The 24,431-nt window shown below is 34.5% G+C and overlaps 1 protein-coding gene across 1 annotated transcript in view; it reads right to left on the minus strand.

Annotated features, from left to right (window-relative positions):
- Cfap47 (cilia and flagella associated protein 47) overlaps positions 1 to 23,888 on the minus strand; it is a 220,589-nt gene extending 196,701 nt beyond the window's left edge. Inside the window, exons 1-13 of the mRNA XM_052171493.1 lie at positions 23,651 to 23,888; positions 22,390 to 22,541; positions 21,122 to 21,237; positions 19,199 to 19,337; positions 16,848 to 17,076; positions 16,455 to 16,615; positions 14,700 to 14,827; positions 13,525 to 13,760; positions 10,168 to 10,357; positions 8,536 to 8,752; positions 5,621 to 5,773; positions 3,632 to 3,824; positions 3,444 to 3,540 (exon numbers count right to left, since the gene is read on the minus strand). Coding sequence (XP_052027453.1) covers positions 3,444 to 3,540; positions 3,632 to 3,824; positions 5,621 to 5,773; positions 8,536 to 8,752; positions 10,168 to 10,357; positions 13,525 to 13,760; positions 14,700 to 14,827; positions 16,455 to 16,615; positions 16,848 to 17,076; positions 19,199 to 19,337; positions 21,122 to 21,237; positions 22,390 to 22,541; positions 23,651 to 23,842 — 2,203 coding nt within the window. The 5' untranslated portion in view covers positions 23,843 to 23,888. The remainder of the gene's footprint in view (positions 1 to 3,443; positions 3,541 to 3,631; positions 3,825 to 5,620; positions 5,774 to 8,535; positions 8,753 to 10,167; positions 10,358 to 13,524; positions 13,761 to 14,699; positions 14,828 to 16,454; positions 16,616 to 16,847; positions 17,077 to 19,198; positions 19,338 to 21,121; positions 21,238 to 22,389; positions 22,542 to 23,650) is intronic.
- Positions 23,889 to 24,431: the final 543 nt, after the last annotated feature.

Raw genomic sequence — 24,431 nt, forward strand, 5'->3', positions numbered from 1 at the left:
CTTCAATATGAATATATTTTAGTATGGAAATTTTTATGGTAAAATAAGCACAATGAAATTCCAATCATCACTTTGATCTGCAACATTTCACCAATATCTACTTCTATACATTTATTTTATTCACCAACACACAATTCATAAAAAATAATAACTTTTAACATATGATTAATTACTTTCCTAAGTGTTCGCTTTAAATGCCAAAGGCTTTCACTGTAATAATCTTTATAATTATACATAACCTCATTTTTATTTTGAGACAATATTGAACTATGTAACCAAGATCAGCTTTGAATTCATGATGCTCCTGTTTGTAGATCTATTCTTCATGTGCATCATCACCTCACATTGCTTTCAATATGCTAATTGTGATAGTTTTTCATAACTAATACATTGACTATATTTAAATATACACTGGCTTTAGTACTGATATACATGTACAAAGGTTGAATACTGACCATGCCAAAACATTTTCTTATAGGTCATTACATTTATTCTATCTCACTAGCCCCAAAACATTTCTCAAAAAAATTCACATGCAATACTATATAACCATTTTCTTTCTCAAGTTCTTTAAAATACATTTATTTATTTAATTATTTATTTATTCACTTATTTATGCATTTGTGTGTTTGTGTGTGTGTGTGTGTGTGTGTGTGTGTGTGTGTGTGCATGTAGGGATATGGATGTGCCACAGTATATGTGTCGAAGTCAAAAGACAAATCAAAACCTATTTTTCTTAACCATAAGGATTCTGGGAATCAACCTCAGGTCTTCAGGCTTAAGAGCAAGCATATTTACTCACTAAACCATCTCACTTTCCATAGTTTAAATGAATACAGTCATCTGTTACATAAAAAATTTATATGGATTCTTTCTCATAGTGAATTTTTGAAACATTCATCCAATTTTCAAAATAAATATTTCATTATTTTATATTACTAAGCAGTGTTGTGTGATGTTTAGTTTCAACTGTTAACTTGACAGTCTACAATAATCTAAGAAAAGAGTCTTAATGAATGAGTTTGTGTAGACAAGATCGGTTTGTTGGCATGTTTGTGGGAAATTACCTTAATCATCATAGATGCTATGTAATGACCCAACCCACTATGGGTGGAACCATACATGAATTTGAATCTGTGGAATGGCTAAGAGTGGGAAAGTAAGCTGAGCACTAAAGTATATAGTCAATCATTTCTCTCTGCTCTCCAGTGTGGATAAGTTATGGCTTGCTGTCCTGAGCCCCTGCCATGCTGACCTCTCCACAATAATGTACTATATACTATAAATTTGGGTTAAATAAATATTTCTCCCCTAGGTTGTTTTTGTCAGGTATTTTAATCACAACAATCAACATAAAATGAGAACACATGCTCTTTGTGTATGTATCTTAATTGTGTTGGTTTATTCACCTCTAAATTGATATTTAGTTTCTAGTTATTAGCTATTTCTGAAAGTTACTATACACATTTGATAGCAAATATTAATTTAATTATACAACTTGATTTCTTTTGGGTAAATATCTAGGAATAGGATAAGAGGAATGGTATGGCTGGGTTGTATATGGATATAGAGAGAGACAAACTATTTAAAACAGTTGTATTCTCACTAGTTGTATACAACATAAGAGTCCCATGTTCTTTGAATCACTGAGAAAAAAATAATATAATGAGGTTTTCTGTCTTAGGGTTTCCATCATTGTGAAGAAACACCATGGCCAAGGCAATTCTTATAAAGGACAACATTTAATTGGCACTAGCTTAGAGGTTCAGAGGTTTAGTCCATTAACATCATGCAAGGAGAATGGCAGCATCCAGGCAGACATGGTACTAGAGAAGGATCTTGTTCTGAAGCAGTTGGGAAACTATCTTCCAGGCAGATAGGAGGAGAGTCTCAAAGCCTTCCCTCACAGTGATATACTTCCTTCAACAAGGCCACAACTAGTCCAAAAGGCCCTGCCCACTAATACTGCCACTTCCTGAGCCAAGCATATTCAAACCACCACACTTTTCCTTCATGGCTTACTTTTAGCCATCTACTAAATTTATAGTAGTATGTCATTTTGGTTTAATTTTTGATTGCCCTTAAAAACTAACAATGTCTATTTTAACACATGACCACAACAATTAATTATTTTCTTTAATGAACTATCAAATTTTCAGCATATTTGTTAAAATTTAGCTATTGTTTTATTAAGTTTTATTATGTATACTAGTTAAAACTAAACTTTCAGATGTACAATTTCTAAATATTTTAGTCAATGTATATATTTATTTCCCTACCAGTATCTTTACAGAAAAAAACAAAAGTATTTTAGTTATTATCTGAATTATATCAGAAATGCTTTGCCAATTATTCTCTTATTTTCAAAACTAAAACATTGTATTTTCTCAAAGTTAATGATATTTTTATACAGCTACATATCTCTCTACAAATATATGGTTTGTGATCCATTTCCACCAGTCTTTTAAAGAGAAAACTGACATTTGTACATGTTTACAACATGCAGCATGTTTTCAGCATTTTTACATGTTTACAACATGTAGCATGTCTTCTAATACATGTGCATTATGAAAGAATTAAATTAATCTAATTGAAATATTTGCCACCTCACACAGTCAATTTTATGGTGCAAACATTTATAGCTTATCACCACTGATTTTCAATTATATAAAATTTTGCCATTAACTGTAGTCACAATGCTAAACAAAAGGAAGATTTGCATTCTTTGACCAATAATCCCTATTTTGTCGTCCTTCTCACACAAACCCTGGTAACAACTGGATTACTCTTTGCTTCTGTAGGCCCAAATGCTTCTTTCAATTCCATAAAACACAAGATAATATGGCATTTGTCTTAGTATGCCTGAGTTATTTCAGTTTCTTTCATATTGGATTCCTTTAGCAAAAATTTCTGTTATCAACTGTCCTGCCACCTGAGCACAGAGCTATTATCTAGTAACCTATGGATCCTGATGTTTCTTTAGTTCTAGCAAAGGTTCACAACTTAGGAAGTGAAGGACAAAGTTCTCACAATGACACATCTGTCCAAGAACAGTTGCATAATGACTGCTTTATGGTAAAAGGATCCATATTCTTTCTATTCTACCATCTTAATGCAATCTACTTTTGAGAGGCAGGAAGAATACAATATAAAATTGTGTGGATAGGGATATGACTAGGATCTAGAAGGAGCTTGTGCATTTGTATTTTAACAAATAACTGAAAATTTGAATAGACAGTTCATTAAAGAAAATAATTAATTGTTGTGGTCATGTATTAAAATAGACATTGTTAGTTTTTAAGGATAATCAAAAATTAAACCAAAATGAGATACTACTGTAAAATTATCAAATACATTATACAAAAATAATAAAAATCAATACACACACACACACAAACACACAACAAAAACAAAGACCATAGCAGATTTATGCATAATCTTACCAACAATTACTTGATGAATTTGCTTTGGTGTCAAAACTTTGCTGCAGTCAATTTTTTCATTGTGAGTGGTTGGCTTTGATTTAAGTCCTCTGGTAATCTGTTTTTCCAAAATTAATCATTCAATATTAGTAAGAGACATTTGTAGAATTCTCATGATTTGAAAATAAAATGGAAAACACTGCACTTGCCTTTCTCTGCAGAGATTCGGACTCTCTGGATGCTATTTTCTTGGTACTCAACAATCCTTTAGCTTTGAGAGAAGCACCTTTTAAAGATGGAGGTATTTCCTTTTCTATTTCTGATTGAGATAGTGGTGGTGACCTTAGGCCAGATGATGGCTCCATGCCAATATCTGCTTCATTAACTGGAAATTTGCGATTCCTATTAAAAAATAATAATGAAGATGATATGACAATATTTGTATTAATTACATATTATATAGTATTATAATTACCATTATTAACCATCAATAACATAATATAATATTATAATTACCAGTATTAACCATCAATAACATAATACCATCAATAACAATAATGATAACGAGTAACTGAGGAATTTCTTCAGAAAACACAGCAAGAAGTGCAAATATCCTCCATGGAGAACATTGTTACAGCTTCATCTATATCTATTTATCTGAGTTAGTATACTAATCTCCAGGTTTTCCTCCACTGTGTGGCCTCAACTCTTCTTAAACAGCTCACGGAGGAAGATAACCATACTCAAAAGACAGGCCACAGTCACTGAGTGGTTCAGAGCAAAGTAAAACTTATCTTTGGTTCAAGATGAAAACAATGATTGATGTCATTTATGTTCAAAAGAAACTTGCCATCAGAGTAAGCACACACTTGATATTAAATAAATTAATTCACCCCCTAATGTATGTACTCTGATTCCAACATCCTACACAACGTCTTGGAAATATACTTTTATTGAACAACATTCAAAAGAATCCCTGCCTTGGCATCTACGTCTAGAAAAAAAGCAAAACAAAAACAAAAAAACTACCTAAGACAACTCCAAATAAAAAGTTAGCAAAAGTTACTGCAGCTAAAGCAGTTAAATTTTTTGCTTTTAAAATATATTAAAATCATACTAAAAAAAACCCTCAAAATTAAAGTAACACTAAGGCATAGAGAAATAAGCCTGTTATTAATGTGACAATTAAAATTTGAATAATAATAATCTAACAAACATCATAAAACGGACATCAGATTTAAAATAAAGTTAAGATAAAAACATATAAAATGGCAGTGATTATAAGCAATAGATTTTGGGGGGGGTTTTCTTCATAAATCACTGAAAGCACAGACAAATCTGACTGTATCAAGCAAAGAAGCTTCTACAAAGCAAAGAAAATGATAAAAGGTAGAAAAAACCTTTGCAACGAAAAAGACATGCCAATTATTCTTTTATGAAGAGATTTACCAAGAACTCAAAGAAAAGAAAAAACTTCATAACAGATTTTAAATAATCAAATTAAACTGTGTAAAAATTCAAGAAATGCATACTTATTAATGAAAACTAGATGTAAACAAAATTTACTTCATAATGCTCAGTGCCTTCAGTCACCAGTAAAACAAGAATCAAAATGTCACTGAGATTATTACCTCACGTTATTAAAATGGGTATTATTAAAATGACAAAGTTAAACAAATGTTAAAAGGATGTGGAGAAATGCAAATCCAAAAACATTATTGGGGGTTGCATGCAACCACCATGGAAACTGATCTGAAAAAACCTCAAAGCTGCAAAGCAAAACAATGACAAGGAAATTAAGAATCCATTAACTTGATTTGACCCAAATGCTTTGCATGTGTCCTGAAAAGTCTGAATATACTTCATAAATATCTTCAAATATTACATTGATCAAAAGTTATAAAACTGTCTATGATGACAATAACAAATACCCTGATTTGATTATATTCAATTATTATACTATACTCCACAAATTTATGAGACTTGAGGCGCCAGAGAGAAGTAGGTCTGGTGGTGTGGTGGGGACATCCTCTTGGGGACAGGGGAGGAGGAATGGGATGAGGAACTATCAGAGGGTGGACCAGGAGGGGATAGCATCTGGACTGTTAAAAAAGATTAAAGAATAATGTAATAACATTTTTAAAATGAAGAAAACCAAATCTGGTCTCTAGGCACAATGTTTGAAGAACTATGTTTACCTCAGTGCTTCTTTGTGTAGGCGTATACTTCTTAAATTGTTAATATAGTTTGTATAGTAATCTCGATGTGCTTTTCTTTCCAGTTTTTCCAAATCAGTGTATTCATAATCAGGATCTGTATAATCATACCTTGGCATCTTTGTGAAAATTGTTCTACAAGATAAACAAGTTGTCATGTTGATATGCACACATAAACCTGTTCAATCAAGATTTAGCAAATATACATTAGTCATTTTAAATGTCAAGTCAGAGACATGAAATACTGAATTGGGACAAACTGCATTTTCTGTGAAATAGGAAGACATCACTGTATGTAGATCTTGAGTGAGGGTAAGGTATAATACTATAATAGGTTTCTTGATTGGAGAGATAAACTTCTGTTCCAGAGAATAAAAAGGGTTTCTGACTCTTAGAAGTTTTCAAGGAGTGGACTAGAATTAGAAGAAAAAAACACTGAATTTTTTCACCAGATACACTATTATTAGAGTACATATCTTCTAGGTGCCCTCCCTCTCCCATAAATCAGGATCATCAAAAAAGCCCTGTGGCTCTATGAGACAGAATACTACTAAGAAATCTTGCTGTAGTGTGGCCTAACAACTTTTTACATTTCATTGCAAAATAGGTTTATGATAATACTACACTGATTTCCCCAATGCCAAGGCTGAGGCTAGGGCAGCATAAATCATATGATATGAAGTTGCCTACTCCCTGAAAACCTCTAAAGGTCAGAAACCCTTTCTGTTCTCTGGAACCTAAGGATCTGCCTCTCCCAGCAAGAAATCTGTCATGTATACAGAGTAGCTATCTTCTCTACCAGTTTGCCATTTCAAGTCCAGATCTTGGCTGCAAATGGTCAGCAAGCACTCTCTTCTGAAGATAATTCTGAAGGTTAATTTCCCATCAACTCCTTTCTAAAAACCCACTGGATAGGGGAAACTTTTGTTTTTCAAACAACTGTTTTCTTAAATTTTAGACGTCATGAATTATCCATCAATAATAAGTTGATACAAAGAAAAAATCGCAAGAGACCTTTATAGTACTTTATATGGCAATTGATTTCTTATTCTTCCTTTTTAACACTGATAAATTTCCAATGAACTAGAGTTGACTTACAGCTTCTGACTGTCTTCATCTACCTCATTCACTCACAAAGTTTATCAAACATTAAAGACTTCCTCTATAATTAACTTGTATATATATATATATATATATATATACACACACACACACATATGTGTGTGTAAACTTAATCAAATATTTATTTAAAAATCTCCATATTTCCCATAATTCTTCAATATTATATAATAGCTTTAAATGTGGTAAAAGTTTGACAGTGATTAAAGAAATAAGGGAAATGTTTAGTTATTAAAAATGGTTCTTTCTTATTTTATTTTTATTGGATATTTTAGTTATTTATTTATAATTCCAATGTTATCCCCTTTCCCAGTTTCCCCTCCACAAATTCCTATCCCATCCTCCCTCCCCCTTCTTCTAAGAGGGTGCCAACCCACCCATCCACTCACTCCCACCACCTCACCCAGGCATTCCCCTATATTTGGGCATCAATCTTCAGACGACCAAAGGCCTCTCCTCCCATTGATGTCCAACAAGGCCATCTTCTGCTACATATGCAGCTGGAGCCATGGGTCCCTCCATGTGCACTTTTTGATTGGTGGTTTAGTCCCTGGGAGCTCTCGGGGTCTGGTTGGTTCATATTAATGTTCCTCCTCTGCAAACCCCTTCAGTTTAGCTCCTCCAGTCCTTTCTCTAACTCCTCCAATGGGGACACCATGCTCAGTCCAATGGTTAGTTGCAAGCATCTGCTTCTGTATTTAAATTCCCTCCTGGCTCTTGGACTGCTAGCTATTTTTAGAATCTAAAAATAATTCTTATACTTAAAGCCCTGAAGATGGTAACAAGGTGAAATGAAGTCCATGCAACTTAATGCCCACTGCACCTACCCCAAGGTATAAAGACAGGTAGAAAAAAAAGTACAGAGCTATAAGTTTAGACAGTCTACTATTAACATACAAGTTGGCAGAAAATGATTCTTTTAATCTTGAATATACTAAAATATTTCTAGGATAAAGGCCAGAAAATCATGTATTAGCCACTATTATCTTATTAATGGTAGCTTAGCAATTTCTTTGAGGTTATAATAGACTTGAAGTTTAAACACTCCTTACAAATAGAACAATGAAATATTTATGTCAAGGAGAAATATGCGTTTGAGGTGACAAAACAGGATAACTGTTAATAGGTTTCATACAATTTAAATTGTTTTATTCAAATGAATTCAAATTCACAATCATATTGAAAAATATAACTACTCTAGGCTATAATTTCAATAGTGATTTCTATCATTTATTTATTGGTATTCATAATATAGTTTTAAAAGTATTTTGTTACATATGCACCTGGAGCCATGGGTTCCTCCATATATATTCTTTATTTGGTGGTTCGGTCCCTGGAACTCTGGGGGGAAGGGAGGCTGGTTGTGGTGAGGCAGGAGGGGCTCAGCACCCTCACAGAAGCAAGGGAAGGGGTAGGATAGGGGATTTGAGGAGGGGAAAACAGGAAGGGGGATAATATTTGAAATGTAAAGAAATAAAACAACCCATACAAATTTAAAAAGAGAAATCCAATGTATTAAAAAAAACAAAAAAAAATTATTTTGCTTGCCATTCATTTTGTCACAATTATACAGTAGAGAGTACAAAAGGTTAGATAAGTCAAATCCTATAGCATTCAACAACTGCTGTACTCCTCATACAAATGGAAGAACAAAAATTCATTCTGATTATTAACCACAGCAATTTCTTTCCATTTAAACACCAGGATCTTGCAGATCTCTGAATATTATCTTGGATATTTTATTGTTCAAATTGTAATTTATTAACATTACATGGTACCTGAAATGTTCATGGTGGTCTCCCGACCTGATACTTGCAGCTCTATCATTGGGAAAAGCAATCATTGCATTCTTTGTTGACTCATCATGTAAACAATGATTATGAAGTTTCGTTGCTGTTGACCGAAGCATTGCAGCTACAGGTGGAAGATCGTCCTTTTTCTCTGAATCTTTAATCACAAAGTGCCTTGTGGGATTACTGACCAAGGGGGATATCCCTTTAATAAAATTGAAAAATTAAGGCGGCATTTAGTACTTTGTATTGTACATTTCCAAAAAATTAGCCACAAATATTTAATACATTAGATAACTGGTGTGGTGATTCGAACAACCCTCATAGATTCATAGATATGAATGTGTGGTCATTAGGCAGTGGCTCTACTTGACAAAGATTATGAGTATGGCCTTGTTAGAGGAGGTGTATCCTGTTGGACAAAGTGTGTCGCTGGGGGGGGGGGGGTAGACTTTGGGTTTTCAAATGCTTAAGTCAGGCCCAGTGGCTTTCTTCCTGATGTATGCCGATCCACATGTAGAACTCTCAAATCCTTCTCTAGCCCAATGAACATAATGGACTAAACCTCTGAAACTATAAACAAGCCCCAATTAAAAGCTTTCTTTTATATAATAAGTTGCTGTGGTCATGGTATCTCTTAACAGCAACTAAACACTGACTAAACAATTGATTTTATCAAATGCTAAATTCTCATGCACACTGTGAAGATACAAATCACTTGTATCTTCTTGTAAGATACTTGTAAGATATTAATACAACATATGGGCCTATATAAACCAATTTAGCAAATTATATATACATATATATATAACTAGATATATATCTGTATCTATAGTTTATATATATAGCTTATATATATATATATATATATATAGTTTATATATATATATATATATATATATATATATATATATATATATATAGTTTATATATATATAACTAGAGGAAATTAGTTTACTTTAAATTCCAGGGAAAAAATAGAACAAATAAAGCATAGCAACCATTAAAATATTTGAGAATCTGCATAAGACACCTCAAAAAAGCAACATAACATCTACTAGAAATATGACAGAAAAATAAATCGTTGGTAAAGCCAGAGATGTATTTTTTCTTTTTCTTTTCTATATTATTTGTTTACATTCCAAATGATTTCCCCTTTCCCAGTTTCCCCCTCCCTCTGAGTCCCATAAGCCCTCTTCCCTCTGCCTGTTCTCCAATCAACCCCCTCCTGCTTCCCTGTCCTGGTAATCCCCTACAATGCTGCATCAAGCCTTTCCAGGATCAGGGCCCTCTCCTTCCTTCTTCTTGAGAATCATTTGATATGTGAATTGTGTCTTTGGTATTCAGAGCTTCTGGGATTATCAGTAACTTCATTCCATGTGTGTACTTTTGTGATTGGGTTACCTCACTTAGGATGATATTTTCCAGTTCCAACCATTTGCAAGCCAGAAATGTACTTACATGTATGCCCCCTGTAAATATTTGAACAGGCCTTCTACATGACTTTGATAGATTCTTTAAAAACGGGTAAAGCCCTGTTTTGACCATGTTTGATACACATATCTTATACTGAAAATGAATATCACATCACAGCTCTGTAAGACTAATGCAGTAACATACCAGGATTAATTTTCACCCCAACTTTCTTAGTGTAAGCTTTGCAAGTGCTGAAGAAATCTAAACTTATATAATGAAAAGGTTTCATTGACAAAGACCGTAGATTATCATCTGCCACTGGTCCAATAATCTCGATCACTTGCTTTACTTTAAATACTCCAATTTGATGTGGAACAAATGAGCATATCACATTCTAAGGAAAAAGATAATGTAATCAATACTCTATTGTTAGAAAAATAAAAACAATTAGTACAACAGCCAAAAAGAAAAAAAGTATCAGTTGAAAATAATCCAAACTTACTTCTACAGATTTTGCTATAGGATCTGCCTCTGAGGAAAAGTAAAGTGGGTAAGAGAGAGAAAGAAGAGAAAGGAGAGAAAAGAAAGAGGAGAGAGGAGAGAGGGGAAGAGACACAAGGAGAGGATTAAATAGCACAAGAATTTGAGGTCATTTTTCATTTAATGTTTAAAGAAGCTGTTAGAAAACAAATAGTCAAATTAGTAAGATAGCTATACAGTGTTTTCAAAGCTCTGACATTGAAAGAGGAAGTAAATTTAAACAGGTATAAATAGAAGCCAGAGACACTCTTGAGAAAGAGTTACTAAACATTACCTGAGAAGCACCTGCCATCAATTCTGTTAAAGCACAGTGTTATAACCTCAATTCTAGGTATCTGCTTCTGTAAACACGAGTAACTGTAGACATGAATTTCCCATTATAAAGACAGTCATGTCAACCCTCTATTGATTAAACCCATCGATAAAGTAATGGTTTAAAAATATTGCCAAAAACCTATAAAAGCTATAGAAAATATGTATGATTGCTCAGACCTACTGAAACTTCTCTTTGAGGTAGCATGTAATAAATTCTGCTGGCCTCTCACCTCAGTAGATGGTCTCTATATGAAAGGGATGGTTGCACTGTCCCCACCCCCTTGGTATTTTTGTTATAACATGTTTCTGGAAAAAGAGAAACTTAATTGGCTACACACAACAAAGAAATTTATAGAGAATTTGTCTGGTAAGTCAGAAAAAAAAATGTATCAATAACCCAAACCACAGTAAACCTCACAGCAATTTGGTTTTCAGCATTTCAAAGAAGTGTTATCGGCAATACCAAGTTTTTATCAGAAAATTATTTTACAACAAAAGAAACAATAAAATTTGGCCACCACGCCAGAAAGGGATCATAATAGTAAGTGTCTGTGAGGAAAATCAAATGTTGGACTTAACCAAAAGATTAAGGTAAGTTTCTTGGCTACTGCTAAAAACTCCCTATCAGAGTACACAGCATGCATGACCTCAGCATTTTTGTATGAACTACTTGATGGAAGATTAAATGCCTTCCCTTTACAGCAAGAACTAGACAAAGTAGTCTCTTTCACTACTTGTATTTAACACTATGCTAGATGTCCAGATAGAAATATTAAATAAGAAAAATATTCATGAATCTAAGTTGTAAAAGAAAGCATAAAATAAATCTATTCAAAGGACATGATCTTATTTACCAAGGAATCTACTTAAAAATGTGATCACCCATAAATGAATTCAGGGCATTAGATATACTAGCAAAGAACAACCCATAATGAATTATGAAACTAAACTAAATTTGCTTATCAAAACAACCAGGACTGTTAAGAATATTTTTAATGGGATTACAAGGGCCGGGGTACAATTCTATGGGAAAATACTTGCCACCCATGCAAAAGACCCCATATTTGATTACCAGTACTATAAGAAAATAAAGTTCTTGTCTAAAAGGAATCAAAAATTGATGTACTGGACACTAGTAGCAACACTGAAAGCATTTAAAACACACGAATAAGCAGCAAGATATCTGTCCTCCATAGACTACAAGGCTTAATATTGTAGAATGGCAAAAGTCACCACAAGGATATATAAAAGTAACACAGATGTCATCAACATACCAGCTGCATTGTGTATGCATCATGTGACATAACAATTATAGATGGTGTGTGAGACACATGGCATCAGATTTGAAACCATTGTATGTATTAAGATACACACTTTTATCTATACATACAAAGTTTTCTATTGTTATAGAAACATACTTGTTTAGAGGCTCTGCTAGTGCATGACAAATATAGAGGGGGACACACTCAGCCAGCCATTGAACTGAGCACATGCTCCCCGATGGAGGAGCTAGAGAAAGGGTCCAAGGAGCTGAAGGGGTTTGCAGCACCTGTTGTTCCTCCTATGGTGCTGCAATACTCTCTGAGCAATACTCTCTGAGTCTGAGCTCCCAGGGACAAAACTATCAACCAAAGAGTACACATGGAGTTACCCATGGCTCCACATGCATAGGCAGCAGAGGATGGCCTTGTTGGACATCAAAGGGAGGAGAGGCCCTCAGTCCTGGAAAGGCTCAATGCAGCAGTGTAGGGGAATACCAGGACAGGGAAGCTGGAGGGGGTTGATTAGGGAACAGTGGGAGGGGAGATGGCTTATGGGATTTTGGGGGAGGGGAACCAGGAAAGGAAAAATCATTTGAAATGTAAATAAAGAATATATCTAATAAAAAATAAAGAAAATTAAGAGTTTCAATATTCTTCTGCCAGTATTCCTCAGCAAATAAGTAATAAATTTGTATACATAATTTATATACCTATATACCTATGGTCACATAAAACCTGCTCAGGCCAAAAAAACAAAAACAAACAAACAACAACAACAACAAAAACAACAATAACAGAAAAAAAAAACAAAGAGTCAAGTAGAGAATGCAGAAGTTCTGTTTTAGAGTACCTAGAAAAACAAAGTTATTGGAGTAGCCAGTCATACTAACACCAACCCCAGAATCACAGGAGTTGGCCTGGTGCCAATAGAAATGTCTTAGTGTCCACATTTTCTTTTTGTTCTTCTTCAACACAACCAGCTGAAATTAGGTAATTACTACACATTTCAAATTTCTAATTTTGATTAAACCTGCAAGATACCATTCATATGATTGTTACACAAAACCCTTCCTGAATGGAAATAAAACACATGTTCTTTGGGTTTTAATGATACTAGAGAACCCATTTAACACACTAGTTTTCTAAAGCCATACCTGTTTCTGTTTATGTATTATACTTGCTTAGTACAATAAAATGTTTTAGAAGCAATAACTATATTTCACACCGGACTTGACCATTATATGCTTTTACTAGCACATTGTAGACACTTAACAAAGAATTATGGATTCTCTATGAGTGTATTTATAACTAATTCTAGGCCACATAAGAGACATACTTCATAAACACTAGTAGATCAGATGTGGTTCTTAATTCTTTGTATAGTATTTTAGCAGGAAAAACTAGCTGAAGTGTTATAAAAAAGACAAAGAATGAGATAGCTTACCTGAATACATCCTTCATCTATTTTTCCTCTTTCAGGATCCATTTTAAAGTGTGCAGTTTTTTGAAAATGGTACATCACAGGAAGTGATATGGACTGATTTTTTACAATGCAAAGAATATCTGAATGTTCACCCATGCGACAAGGTGCAAAAGTAAGCGATTTTCCTGGATCAAAGTGTAATATTACAGGAAGTCCAGAGCCTGTCAGTGCTAATTCTACTTTTTGAAGTCGATTACCTAAAAAATTAAATAAATATTGAACACAGTGAGGAGTGTTCAGAAAATCAAAAATGTATTTGTCCAGCCCACATGATATCACTCTAAAAGTTTGATGATAAATAAGAACCCTGCTCAAATGTGAGCAAATGCAGTGACTGCCTTCTCTGAACTACACATAATTTTGTGTCTTGACACAAGAATAAAAATGAATCTGATCTGATGGATTCACATTCTGAAGAGTAAGACAGACAGAGAGTAACCACATTTTTAACACTCACAAATGACTATATGTAAAGGAAAAATAGAAGAAGACAGAATACAAAGCATTAAGGACATTGTTTTAGGTAGATATTCAAATGGTCCACTTTTATACACACAGTGACATTGGCAAACTTTCAATAGAAAAGAATAACCATGAAAAGTGTATTACAAGCAGAAAGAACAAAGTCAAGAGCTCTAAAGTACAAACTAGCTTCTCATGTTAAAAAAAAAAATAATAATAAGAAACCAAGAATAAACATTACCTCAGGATAAAGGATTAGACAAAGCAATATCTAGCAAATGGACCTAAGAAACAAACTGCTATAGCCATTTTAATATGTAACAAAATTAACCTCAAACCAGAACTTACCAATAGAAATATGGAAAGACACAACATACTCATCAAAGAAAAAAAATCCACCAAAAGGCATTTCAATTCTTAACATCTCTGCCCCAAACAAAAGGATACACACGTTTGTAAAAGAAACACTACTATAGTCCAAATCACATGGTGAACCTCACAGGCAACTAGGGCCTCCTCCAGAGAATAAGTACATAAGTACTGTGTTGCATTGAATTAAATTGTTGGCCAAGGAATCTCATGGAAATCCCCAAACAACAGAAGCTATTTCTAAGGCAAAGGTTTGTTCTCTGCAAAATTACAGCATTTCATAATTTTATTAACTTTATACTTACTTTTCATGGTGTTGGAGTTATCATCTCTCAAAAATCCATCTTTACTTCCCACAAAATCAAATCTCACAAAGAGGGCATAGTCTTGCCTATGTGCAGGCCCAACATCCTTTTTAATATCAACTACTAACCTGTAAATATCATAATCCATTATTCTTAAGGCAGAGGTGACATATTTTTTTTGTCATTTGTCAGTATAAATTATTAACCTAATCCTTAAATCTATGCAACCAGATGGATACGAATAAAAATAGAGCTGTTACCCATTTCCCAAATCTACTAACAAAGGATGATCTCAGAGCATAAAGCTCAGGGAAAAATTAATTAATACAAATATTTCTAAGACAAGACTAGTTTAAAAGTCCCAACTATTCAAGACCTACATCACAGGCCACAGTGCATTTTTTTTTCCTGGAGGAATTCTTTGTAACTAAGGACTCTATAATAACACATATCACCACAGTAGTACCCTGTTATATATTTTTTTCTCTTGTGAACTAAATTTATATTATTAATCATGTTCATGGTAGTGGACAAGTAATTAGAGAATATGATTTGATATGAGGCAGAACTTCCTAGAGAAATGTAAAGGAGGGATAGAAACAAAAGAAAGATTCAGGCATAGATAGATTATACCATATGGTTGGCCATTGACTATATTTATCTAGCTTACCTACATGCTATCTCTTCTGCCAGTGGACACTCAAATACAGAGAAAGTTGATGTGTAATATTAAATTGGAATACATGAAGTGTTCACAACATATTTAACAAGGACTTCAAATATTCATACCTAAATTTCCTTACTAGATTTCCAAATAAAGTTAAATGCTGTTATAGGAAATAAAATTTGCATCTGTTTCATAGTATATAAGGGTGGAGGAGGCTGAAGAGGTGGCTTAACTGTTAGAATAACCCAGGCTTGGTTCCCAGCAAACACACTAGGCAACTCATAACAATGTATACACTCAGAGAAGAAACACAGACATACACATAAAATGAGGTAGTAATCTTATGTGTTGAAAATTATCTTATAGATTTCCCAAAGAAGATTCCTATACAAAATATCATTAAGACAATTTTGATTTTATGAGTAGGCCAATTATTGATTAGCTTTCTAACTTAAGTTTTCTTTTTGGGGTTGATATTTGCTTTTTGTTTGTTTGTTTCCTTGTTTGCTTTCTTTTGTTATTTCCTGTACATATGATGAAGCAACAGAAAAGATAAAGGTCTATTTTAGTTCACAATTCCACGTCAAATTCCATCAAAGCATAGAAGTCAAGGCAAAAATGTAGTTAGTCGCATAATAATTACAGTGCAGAGCAGAGAGAAATAAATACATATGTTAGAGCATTCAATAAGCTTTTTGTACTCTTATACAGCATAAGATTCAAAAACAGAGAATAGTGCCACCCACTTTCAGAATGGGTCCCTCCACCACTTAAGGTAATCTTCTATATACATGACCATAGGCCAATCTGATGTACATCATATTCTCTTAAATTAAACATAATTAGGCCTTCAAAATATGGTATCACTAAGTGACAATGTAATGGAAGTACACTGAAATGACCCTCCCACAGGGAAAAATGCTAGAATTAGGTGGGTTATTTACACACAAATATACTAAAGTATGTTGTTGTTTGAACATTGATAGGATTCAGTCAGAAAGGATTTTGTCCCAGTAAGAGCATATATTTGCCTTCTAACATGTTTCACTATGATATCAAACAAGTCTGGGTAATTCACTTTTGCTTACTTTGGGCTGAAACAAAATGTAATGACAATCTTTTGATATGGGAGCAAAGTCCCTTCGTTGGGAACACAGGTCATAAAATCAGTCATATCTATGTTCTTTATTTTGTTTAAATAGGAGAGATCATTTAAGGCAATATCTGTCCTTTGATGAATATTTGCTCCCTGTAACATAAAAAAGACAAAAAATCATATGAGGGCAAAGTAAATAACACATTTTAAAAAGTTTTTAAAATTTTCAGAATGTAGAAAATGAAGAATAATTGTCTATAAAATAGCATATACCTAAATTTGACTAAGGCACATGATCCAACTCAGAACTTGAGTTAGCGATTTGCAAGAAGCATTTATCTGGTTTAATTCAGACATGACATACCATTTTTGCTAGATCACTTACCAGCTCTTCTCCAACACAATCATCTTGCATTATTGCCACCCAGTTTACAGTTTCAGGGCTATTGTTATACAGAAGGGCATGCTCAATTTTTGATGTTCCAAAGAACACAGAACCAAACCGTATACAATCCAATTTCCTTTCACTATTCATGTGAAACAATTCGATTATTTGTTCAACCACACGCACTTTGATGTTCAAGAATGTATCAGGACGACCTTGCAAACTTACTCTATACAAAAATAAAATATGTGTCATTATTTTCATTATAAATTGATATATTAATTTTCCTCTAAGTATGTGGATCAAGATTTTTAAAATGACATTATAAATAACTCAAAAGATGAAGGATGGTTCCTTTCATATGCTTCCAGAGTTTATCAGCTCCTATAAAGTGAAATATATGTGTAACCTAACTTAGTCTGTACTTGAAGCAATAAAATTGGAAAATCAACTAAATGATGTGACACCAGTGAGTCAATGGAATGCTCGTATCATTATTTATTTCACAAATATAGGAGCAATATGATCTATAAGATTAGCTCAAAAATTCCAAGATGCCAATCCTAACTCATTCTAACCCAGGCCCAGCCCCACTTCATCTAGATACAAATACCACAATTCTCTAAATAACAAAACAATCTCAAGAAAAAGTTGCTAAAGAAAAATGTTTCCAATAAAATTGATTTCTTAAACTAGTTTCAGTTCTCATTTAGCATTCTTGTCACATAATTATTCCTTTCTCATCAACTTTTCCCCAACAGATACCACAAATAAATGGCTACTCCTAAACGATCACCAAATACCCATTTACATTTTTCTATAACTGTGAGCGTTACGCATGATATATCTCAACATATCTGTCCTTGTAAATCACACACTTCCCTAGATTTTTATTCTAATTTACATATGCATGATCTAAATTTCATTCTAAAGCATGGATCCTCTGTAAACTATTTGTTTGTCTCTTACTCTTTCAAATTATGCTCTTCTTGTCAGTGAAATTCTCAGTATTCTGTTTTCACCACCACATATACCCTGAATACACTGTACCCAACTCCTTTGGACAAAGCTGCTTTCTGGAGCTTTGGACAAGTAAATCTAATAAGCCATAACCATAAAGTCCATGATGATTTTGAAAATGAAATTCATCCCACTGTCTCACATTTGAACTTCCTTCTGCACATCCTTTCTCCTTTGCTCAGCAACTCATCAAGTGAGTTAAACAGGCTTGTAGAAAATACCTCAAATCTCCACAATTCTCTCAGCTTTTCCAATTTGAACCTTAGCACTGCCCTTTCCTATTGCCTTTTTGCTTTGGTTTTATAATATTTAGTCAGATTGTCAAGTCATCATTGTACTGCCTGATCTGCTTCATGCACTGGTGTTACTGTGACTTTATGAAATGCAAACTGTTCCACAGATTAATTTTCATCCTTCAAAATAGAACCTAACCTCATATCAGGCCCACAACTCTCTCTCAAAAACCACAACTGTGGCCTTCAGTAAGAAATACACCTTCTATTCAAGGTAGCAACACACACACACACACACACACACACAGAGGGGGGATGGAGGGAGGGAGGGAGGGACAACAAAGGACTTATAAAAGCTTAAAGAAGTTTTATAAAACATCCCCATTACTAAGTAGACTACACTGATATTTTATACTTCATTACGTTATCTACAAGTGGTCACTCAGTGCATTAATTGCATATTCCATGTATAAATGAACTGAGGCAAATCTCATAATAATACTGCCCCATAGACTCCTTACTGGATCCTGTGCCATTTGTTTGTTTTAGTCTCACCTTGCATCACTCCCTTGTACTTCTTCAACTTCGCCTCTGATCCTTCAATAGAGTACAGTTATCTCTAAAATTTCAAATCTGCTATGTCTGAAATAACTTATGTAATCCAAGCTTCACTTACAAACACACACACACACACACACACACACACACACATACACACACACACACACACATACACATACACACACAGACATGCACATCAAACATATGTGCTACCTAGATTCTAATTATTAATGAATTTATGATTCAACTATCAATTTGTTAGTGGAATCCTTGGACCATTCACTCATATCCACAAAACTGATACTAGCAGCTGCTGTTATATGTATCCATCCATATGCTATTCTCAAGTACTTTCCATTGCTGAGCACGATCTAAACATGTATATCTTGATATATAGGAATAACTAAATGAACTACTATCAAATGGAAGAAAAAGGGAGGGTTGGTAAACAAACAAGCAAGCAATCTGAAAGAAGAAAACAGGGGATATTTGGATTCCATATAAGCATTTTTTTTTCAAAACATACAATGTATTTACCTTGCCACTTCATTTACAATTTGGGCCTGGTCTGCACAGAAATCAACTTTGATGACCACTGATGATTTAGCCTTTACAGTACCACCACTTGGAGAAATGACAATTGGTAACTGACCCTGGTATTCTGTTTTAAATGTCCCTAAGGAGAGTAAGAGGCACAGCTTATACTTAGATATTTAAAATAGATACCTATTTACACAGATAGCCTGCTATTTAAAAAAATAATAGCTTTTATTGTAATTACAGGTACTGACATCACCAAACAAATCTGAACCCAGCATTAGAATTTAACCTTCATCAGGAGCTAAAAGTACTTTTATAATCATTTTAGTAAAGTGCTTAGACTAAGAGCTCTGAATATCCACATGCACGCTCTTCTATTCTCATTCTAATCTGTATGTTCAACTATTTATACCCATTTTACAAATCTCTAAAGCATGCAGTGGATGCTTGGGAAAAATCGACCTTGTGCCCGGGCTTTTCCAATTAATACATGAAGCAATTAAGTGTGAAACATGGTCAATTCCACACCCAGAAAATCAGTTTTCTCTTAGTGCTTTAGTATTTGTTTGTTTTTTACAAAAAATATTCACCCTAATCTACAATTTTCATTTGTGTCACTGAAAAAATATACTAATATTCCATTCAAATTAAATCTGAATGTTAATTCAGAGAAATTTCGTATGTAATACCACTATAACTTGGAGTGGTTTTAGACTAAAATGAATATATCTCTAAATGATCATGAATGAACAAGTTAAGGAAGAATATGAAAAGCAAAATATTTTTCAATCAAATATTACTCTAATATATTACAAGTCTTCAGCATTAAAAATCCTTGAGAACTTGCCTCAAGAGACTTTATTCTTCACACTGGAGTCAAACTGAAAATGAAGCTAATATTTTCTTAGTGTTCCCACACAAGGAATATTCACATATCAAAGAACAAATTCACTGAAAGCTAAATGAATATGAGTCAAACAGAAATGGCTATCAGTTTTATTCTCGTGTATCTTTTGAAGAAATATATAATGGGATACATTGGCTTTATGTTAATAATTCACAACATTCAATTGGGCAGCTAACAAAAAACAATATAGAGGTAAAGAGGATTAGAATTAAGATCTCCTCATCATGCAGTCTCAGGGAGAAAATGACTATCTAATATTAGTCCTCAGATTGGAAGACATGGCAATCTTGCATGTAATGTTGCTGACCATCTAATCAAAAGAATGACAGACTATATCCATGGTTGCTATCAATAAAAACTACCTGACAACACATACTTTTATAAAAACATCTGGGTGATAATAAAAAAATCTAAAAATAATCTAACCTAGAGGAAAGTGTTCTTTCAGTGACAAATGAATAGATTATTAATAGCCTTCAAGGGATCATGATGTGAATGCCAAGAATATACCCAAGAAAAGAAATATTTTATGTCCATGACGAAGCATGTATTAGACCAAAAATTTAGGTATATACCTAAGTAACCATCATATATTTATTATTCTCTCCTCATGAATAAGAAAATCTCAAATTCAATTTTTTTAAAAACCCTTGTCCCATATGATATAGCTAAAGAGTAAGGCATTAAGATCTAGTTCAGTCTCTGGATGAGCCTAACAATAATGTTACTTCTATGACATAACTCTGCCTCTCATCCTCAGGAAAATCACCAGTCATGTAACAAAGAGGTTGTGTTAATACAGATTTTAAGCGTCAGGTTCAATTTTCCTGAATGATTGGGTATCTATCCTTTGTAGTCACAACACTTAAGTGATTTTGGTTTTTAGCTATTTCAAATGATTGACATATTTTCTTTGCTTGATGACTCAGAAAATCTATTATATACTATGCACTTTTAAAATAATAATAGTAACTCTTCTAAATCTGTGAGCTTATATGACACAAAATATTTACCTGGAGCTTTGCCACGGTTAATAATAGCAATCTCTTTACAATGCACTTTACTATTGGCAACCAATGTTCCAAAATCAACCACTGGTACAATTTCCAGTTGACAGACTGGAATCAGCCTGAGAGAAGAAAAGAAGCACACAATTATGTTTAACCAAGTAGTAACATCTTTATAGTTAGGTCCATGGAGACCACATACATACATACATACATACATACATACATACACGTATACACACACACACACACACACACACAATTTGCATACACTTTTAACTCCTAAAAAGCCATTTCAGCTTATCCATAGGTCCATTGATAACACTTTTCAATATGAGAAGTCATACAATAATGTATATAAGCTATAATACACCCTATTTTAACAAGCAAAAATCAGACGTTAAATACAAACATTATTTGACAGGCTACTCATTTATCTCAGTTTAGTGTTGCTCTAACACACTTGACATTCCTTTTTGGAATCTCCACATAAATGCATTAAATGTTTTAAAACTTGTTAAAAAGGAGGAACTGACTTCAATACTTTGAATGACATCAAATACGTTAAATTAAAAAAGAATCAATACTAAAACAGAATATTTGGGGAATATTATAGTTACATTTCATTGCTGTGATAAAGCAAATACTGAACAAAACCAGCTTACGGAGTAAAGGATTTATTTGGTGTACATATCCAGATCCCACTCCACCATTGAGGGCTGACAGAGTCGGAACTCACATAAAAGCAGAGGCAGGAACACTACTCACTGGCTTGCTCACTATGGCTTGCTGAGCTTGCTTTCTTAAACACCGTGATCATCTAGCCAGGGGAGGCACTGCTCACAGTGGAGTGGAACCACCCGCACCAATTATAAATCAAGAAAACACACCCACACACTTGACTACAAAATAATAAAGAACTTCAATTAAGGGTCTCTCTTCACAGGGTACTCTGTATCAGGATGATCAAAACAGGTATGGGGTATAAATCAAGATCTCTATACAAAGAAATTTGATTTGTTACATGTGTCTTTAACTAATGCATTCACACATGGCATGTATGTAGTGTGTATTTGCAGATATCTTTAAAAAATTCATTGTCACATAGGAAAAAAATCTCATGACATGCTGAGTTTATATTTAGAGTATAAGCTCAACTTTTCAGGATGCTCTTAAATTATTAGTACAATTTAGTAACAACAAAATTCTTATAAGACAGAGATGTGCCGACTACACACACAATTAGAGGAATGTCTGGTAGTTTAATTACATACCCAATTAGAGGAATATCTAGCACTTTATTTCCTACAGAAATAAAAATGTGATCAAATGTGTCTTCATTTTTATTAGGATGATATTCCACCATTGCTGTCATCTGAAGCCCAGAAGCAAGCTCCTTATCCAGACTGGCCAACAACAATTTGAACTTTTGTGGGAAAAAGATGAAATCAACACTATTAGTTTCTTATAAGAATTATTACAAACAACTATAGCTAGGGAGCGTTCATTATTATCAAGCATAGATCTTATCCACATTTAGCTTTAAAAACCCCTTTTTAAAATTTTAAACTAATAAAATATAATTGTATATATTTATGGGGAATGATGATTGGGACTGTACTAAAATGTCCTTTTAAGTTCTTAGTACTATAGAGGACATCTGTCTATAGTAGACACCCAACAAATAGAGTATGACAAAAAACTTTCCATTAATACATCAAGTAATAATTCCTGGAGAAATCAAGACCTTTATGTGTCAGATGGTAATTAACAATAACACTTCATTTTTTTTTCTCCTAGGGTTTTAAGACAATACCAGAATCATGAAGACATGGCACACAGAAATGGAATTCTTACAAGTAGGTAGTAACCATCATTGTATGCATAATGCTACATAATTCTGTAACTTTTTGTCAATTAAAACTAAAAACAAGAATGAGGCTTTCCAAACACAATATGAAGAATCATATTTTCTATTATCTTTGTCCTAGCTAGTCTCTCCCCCATACCTTGACCTCGAACCAAAGGGGTGTTTCTCCAATTACTCCCTTTCTCCTTCCTCCCTTTCCTCTTTGACACCCACTTTTCATCATTATTTCTCCTCCCGCTCTATCTCCCTGCCCTTTCCTCTTCCTTCCTCCCATTCCTCCTTTTGTCTCCTCTTCCTCCCTCTTTCCTTCCTTTCTCCCTTCCTTCCAGTCTTCCTCCCTCTCCCTCCTTTACAGTCCCTCTTTGAGTTTCTCTTCTTCTCTATCCCCCTCTGGTCTCCTTTACAGTCCCTCTTTGAGTTTCTCTTCTTCTCTATCCCCCTCTGGTCTCTGCCAGAAGCTTTACTCCCTCACACATTTCTTGCTCCTCCCTCCCTTTCTTCCCCTCCCACAACCTCCCCCCCATCCCCACCCCTGCTTCCCCTCAGCAAATACAATCCTTCCTCCTGTTCCTCAGTAGCATGGGTTTTGATATTTGGCCAAAGGGATAATCAAGTGCTCAAGTGAGGAGGCTACCCGGAAGCTTTCAGTACCCTTAATGTGTCACCTGTGGCTTGGATGGCTCTTGAAACCTGATCTTCTGGTTCCAACGGCCCAAATTGTGTACAGTAAGAGGGAGGCGGTACACTTTCCCAGATACGGCATCCTGGAACTTCAGCTCGGTCGGGTTTACCCGCAGCTGAACTTCCTTCTTGAGGGTATCTATATCACGAGGGGCTGAGCCCCGCTCTGAATCCATTACAGCCCTGTAGGTAGCCAGCAACCGGGTGCTGACTTGACCAACTCCGGACTGGCGGACTGGCGAGGGACAACAGACGTATCTAGGTTACAAGCACCAGCAAACGGCTGTTGGAATCCCGCGCGCGTGGGCCAAACCATTCGCGCTGGCCCCAGCCTTCCTCACCCAAATCCTGAGCTCGTCCTGCCCCGACTATGCCCCCACGTGGATCTGCCGCTTGCTCTACCTATGAGGGAAACTGTGCTACACTCACTCCAGACCTTAAAACCCTTCACTCCATCCCTCTGCCTGCAACAGAAGTTGGCGCATGCGCAGTAGCAGTAAACCCCCCCCCCCATCTTCAATGGTACGACCCAAGGCCTTGAGGTGGCAGTTAGAACCAAACTATAGTTTGAAAACACTTTACCCCAGCCTAAAATCCAGACATGGTCTGGCAGGATTTCAAAGTTGCATTTGATATAATGGGAACTTTCCAGGATTTTCTTTTAGGGCAAGCTTAGTAAAAATGATGTGCCTATTAAGGCAGCCAGATTTGACTGAAATGAAGGGTTTTAATAAGGAGGCCAACATTTCTGTCTTTTTTATAAGG

This window comes from Apodemus sylvaticus, chromosome X (assembly GCF_947179515.1).
Source record: "Apodemus sylvaticus chromosome X, mApoSyl1.1, whole genome shotgun sequence".
Classification (NCBI taxonomy): domain Eukaryota; kingdom Metazoa; phylum Chordata; class Mammalia; order Rodentia; family Muridae; genus Apodemus; species Apodemus sylvaticus.